The 5,000-nt window shown below is 41.1% G+C and overlaps 1 protein-coding gene across 1 annotated transcript in view; it reads right to left on the bottom strand.

Annotated features, from left to right (window-relative positions):
• LOC137425496 (protein diaphanous homolog 2) overlaps positions 1-5,000 on the bottom strand; it is a 525,447-nt gene that overhangs the window by 397,533 nt on the left and 122,914 nt on the right. Inside the window, exon 9 of the mRNA XM_068113997.2 lies at positions 4,143-4,253. Within this exon, the coding sequence (XP_067970098.2) occupies positions 4,143-4,253 (111 nt within the window). The remainder of the gene's footprint in view (positions 1-4,142; positions 4,254-5,000) is intronic.

Genomic DNA, 5,000 nt, shown 5'->3' with positions numbered 1-5,000 from the left:
TCAGAACGTAAAGGGGGGTTTACCATGGGAGTTGTTGTATGCAGATGATCTGGTGTTGATTGCGGAAAGTATGGATGGACTGAAGGAAAAGTTGAACAAGTGGAAGGAATGTATGGAGACAAAAGGTCTGAAGGAGAATATCGGAAAGACGAAGGTGATGGCAAGTGGTAAAGCATGTGGTGAGGTGGAAAGAACTGGGAAGTGGCCATGTGCTGTGTGCAGGGTGTCGGAGTGACCTCCATTCAATGTACTATGTGCGCTGAGTGGGTTCATCAAAAATGTAGTGGTCTGAGAGGGTCATTTACCAGTGTGGCAGCTACATTCAAATGTAAGGTGTGCACAGAGGGAGCTGCAGATGGAGGAAATGTTGAGTTGAATCTTGGAGACGGCGTGAAGCTGGAAGGTGTGAAAACATTTTGCTACCTCGGAGACATGCTGAATGGAGAAGGTGGATCAGACTCGGCAACGGTTGCTCGAGTGAGATGTGCATGGAAGAAGTTTCGGGAACTGAGTGGCGTGCTGATGAGGAGGAGAGTGTCGCTGAAGCTGAAGGGAAAGGTGTATGCTGCATGTGTGAGAAGTGTTATGATTTATGGGAGCGAGACATGGGTAATGAACGTAGAGCAGCAACGAAGGCTGGAAAGGGTGGAAATGCGAATGGTTCGATGGATGTGCGGAGTATCGTTGAGAGAGAGGAAGACAAATGATGAATTGTGAAAGATGATGGGAATATTGCCTGTGATTGATGCTGTGAAGAGGAACAGGTTGAGATGGTTTGGTCATGTGTTGAGGAAGGAGGAAAGTGACTGGTTGAGAAGAGTGATGGAAGTTAATGTAGAAGGAAGTAGAGGACGGGGAAGACCGAGAAAGACTTGGCTAAAGATGGTGGAAGAAGAAATGCGGGCAAGGGGGTTAACAAGGAGAGATGCAGAAAATAGGGCAAAATGGAGAAGATCGTCATGTGAACCGCAAGGCTAACCCCCGCTCTAGCAGGGAAAATGGCCTTAAAATGCATGTTGTTGTTGTTGTTGTTGGTTACTCCCTCCTCCGGTATGATAGACCTGAGCCTCGTCCTTGTGGTGGGGTGGCTATCTTTATTTTAAAAAACTCTCTTCCTCACTCTCCTTGCACTGCTCTCTCTCCATGTTGTTGTTGTTGTTGTTTGCGCCACACACTAGTGCACTGCCCGCTAGTGTGTATACATTGTGCGTAACCTAGTACAAAATTTGAGTGCCTACATTGTGTAATTTGTGATTTGCACCGTGCCCCTCGCTTTTGATATGATTTTCTTAGTCCAAGATAAGAATCGGATTTTGTTTATTGCAATCATCTTTGTTCAGAAATGTAGTTTTATGTGGGGAGGAGAGGGAGGAGAGGGAGGAGAGGGGGAAAAGGAATAAAAGGGAAAGAGGGGACAGGAAGTGCCTATCATTTTCTGGACTACCTTGCTCTCTTGCGTCTTACTTTCTTGACTGGAATGCATGCACACAAAGCCGACAATGTGAACATTTTCAAATCTCTGTTAAAGACTCATTTATTTGAAAATGCCTACATCTGATTATATCTTAGGTTTTCTTCTTGTATAATTTGTATTTGTATATTCATCTCGTTGGCTTTCTTCTCTTTTCTAAGCGCTTAGAGGCTCCTGCAATTTACGCTATATAAATTCATATTATTATAACAAGATTGCCTTAAAACCATCTTGACAAATGACAGAAATGTTGATTTTAAATATGAAAATTAAAAAGTAATTTGACTTTTCATGTCGGCGCACCGGGAGAAATACATATGCACAATTAAATTGTAATTATATAAAAGGCCCAGAAATTGTAATCCAGACTTGCAATGGAAGAGTATGCATGTAAAACATACCCCTTTTTCATAGCAATGTACAATTAGTTGTATGGTGTACATCTAAACTATTCCAAATTACATACATGTACATCTATCTATAATTCCAGTAATCTCTGTGTGTATGTGTGTGTGTCTGTGTGTGTGTCTGTGTGTGTGTTTGTCTGTGACCGCTGTTTCTCGACAACCACGGGTCCGATATACTTGAAACTTGCCAGGTATATTGCTGGGGACCCGAGGATGTGCCTTTTCAAGGTTTGAAATTAATCGGACAAGTGGTTCCCAAGGTATGGTCACCGTACTCGCAAGCCGTTCGCTTTGGCTTTGCGAATGGACCAAACCATTTCATGTAAATAGAGGGGGGGGTTCTGTGGTCGTTACTGCCACGTGGTTTCTTGCGAATGGACCAAACCATTTCATGTAAATAGAGGGGGGGTTCTGTGGTCGTTACTGCCACGTGGTTTCAAAGTTTTTTTTTGTTGTTGTTGTTTGCACGCATGTTTTTTTGCACCCACGTACGGGCACGCCCTAGTAATAATAATAACAATAATAACAGTATTTATATAGCGCCTTAGCATGAAATGAACAAAGCGCTTCACAACATATCTTGAAGATATGCTCTCTCTGTGCTTTATCCCCCAAATATTCCTACAGGTCGCACAAGATCTGTCAGCAACCCTCTGATGGTTAAACTGCCGAAATCTCGGCTCTCTGCTCACCTTCACTCTTTCATTCCTCTTTTCTCCCGCCTCTGGAACAAACTCCCTCACTCCCTTCAATCCCACTCCTCCCTCCAGGTCTTTAAAACAGCTGTTCACCATCATCTCTTATCTTCCCCCATCCAAAACCTTGATCATTTCTACCCCCACTAATTCACCCCAGATCCACCTTGTTTGAAATTCCAACTTCTTTCCTGGAAGTCCCGGCAGTGTCCATATGTTTTATACCTCTCCCACCCCCCCTTCGCACAGATCTCTCGATGTCCCTGCTCTCAGATGTTGTGGTTGTGTTCCTCCCCCTCTCGCCCCATCTTGCCTACCGCTCCCCATGTTATATGTTTTATGTGTCGGTTTGTCTTTCTGTGTGATGAATGTTTGCTCTTTCACGAGCCTCGATCTTGTATACAAAAAAAAAAAAGAAAAAAAAAAAGACTACAACTTACATTACACAATCTTAGAAGAATACGACTTAAAGCTACTTTTCAAAAAATACAATTAAGTTACTTTGGAAATAAATGTGTTTTGAGTTTTGATTTCAAAGTTTTTATGTTGTGTGAGGTCCGAATAGTTATAGGTAGTTTGTTCCAGAGGGCAGGTACTGAGTTGCAAAAGGCTTTGTCCCCGTATGGCATATGAGTTCTATTACAGACAAGGAGAGTCTTATCAGCGTGTGATCTTAAGTATTTGGCGTCATTAGAATGAGTGTGAGTATTAAAGACAATACTCACATTATTAAGTATTATTAAAGACAACCAACAAAGCCAGACAATAAAATAGAGCGTTCCTCGTATGTATTCAATGCAAGGCCAGAAAAACACGCGAAGATCGGACACGAAACAACATGGCGTCCACAGACCACGTGACCAATTTTTTTCGGACTCTTCATGTCGCAACTCTCTCTATACAGGGACTCTAACGGTCCCCATCCAACCTGACAGAGCTTGAGAGGATCTGCAGAGAAGAATGGCAGAAAATCCCCAAATCCAGGTGTGAAAAGCTTGTCACGTCATACCCAAGAAGACTCGAGGCTGTAATCGCTGCCAAAGGTGCTTCAACTAAGTACTGAGTTAAGGGTCTGAATACTTATATCAATGTGATACTTCAGTTTTTTAATTTTAATAAATTTGCAAAACTTTCTAAAATCCTGTTTTCTCTTTGTCATTATGGGGTATTGAATGTAGATTGATGAGGGAAAAAATGAATTTAAACGATTTCAGCATAAGGCTGAAATATAACATAATGTGAAAAAAGTGAAGGGGTCTGAATACTTTCTGAATGCATAATCTATGTATGTATGTATATGAATATGTATATGTATATATATATGTATGTATATATATATATATATATATATATATATATATATATATATATATATATATATATATATATATATATATATATATATATACAGTATATATATACACATTCATTTTCGCAATTCACCACCACCCATTATGAGAATGCAATAAGTAAACAGCCCCTTTTTCGTTTTGCATCATATTAATGAATACATTTTATTGGAGGGTTGGTGGCCTAACAATCACAGATCACACAAATGGTGATGATTACCCTGAGAGCATCCCTGAGCCCAGTGCCGATGAACTCGTTACGGAGGTGAATTCTGAAGTCCAGGTCGTCAGGGCCTTCAATCAAGGCATTTATTAAGATCATGCAGGCGGCCTGTGCACACGCACACACACACCGCACACAAGTACATTAGAAAGGATTCAGAAATTCCTCCTTCATTTGTTGCTTCAGTGTAAACAAAGTATATGCGGCACCATAGGCAGAACGGATGAAGGAGGGGTGGGCGTTGGGTGGTGCTGCATTGAAGATATAAGGGAGGAAACACCATACTACCTCTTTTCCAAAAAGAAGATGATTTACATTATAGGCAAAGACAACAAGGATAGCTTTTGAATGCATTAGACCATTAGGGTAATGAGAAAGGAGACTTCGAAATATAAATGAAGAGACGGATACCATAAATATCAATTTAAAACTATCGTGTTAAATTCCGAAGCAAGAATCAAAAATAGTAATTTATCAACCAGCTATGGGCAGATTGATTTGTGCTCAAATACTTCATCAAAATATAACATATATGATATAAGATTAGCACAAGCTTGCTCTTGTTAGAGTTTTCCCACTGGATTGGAAAAAAAACTAGCATGTTTAAGCTTGCACTACTCTTGTATAAATCCGCAATAGCTTTGCAATGATGAACATGAACTCGTACAAAATTATTTTCAGTACGAGGTAAAACTGACAAAGTTCACTGTAACTGCTGCCATCAATTTGGTTGCATGAGAACCCCCCCCCCCCCCTTCGGACTCAGGGTAGCCCACAGCCTGAGTGACGGGGGCAGGCATCTGCTTGGCAGCCTTTGGGGCTCTGAAAGAGATGCTTGTAATTTCCCATGCTCCT

Source organism: Myxine glutinosa, chromosome 4, assembly GCF_964187855.1.
Source record: "Myxine glutinosa chromosome 4, kmMyxGlut1.1, whole genome shotgun sequence".
NCBI classification, from domain to species: Eukaryota; Metazoa; Chordata; class Myxini; order Myxiniformes; family Myxinidae; genus Myxine; species Myxine glutinosa.
Note: the sequence above shows the minus strand (reverse complement) of the source record. Positions and strands in the feature narration are given on the sequence as shown.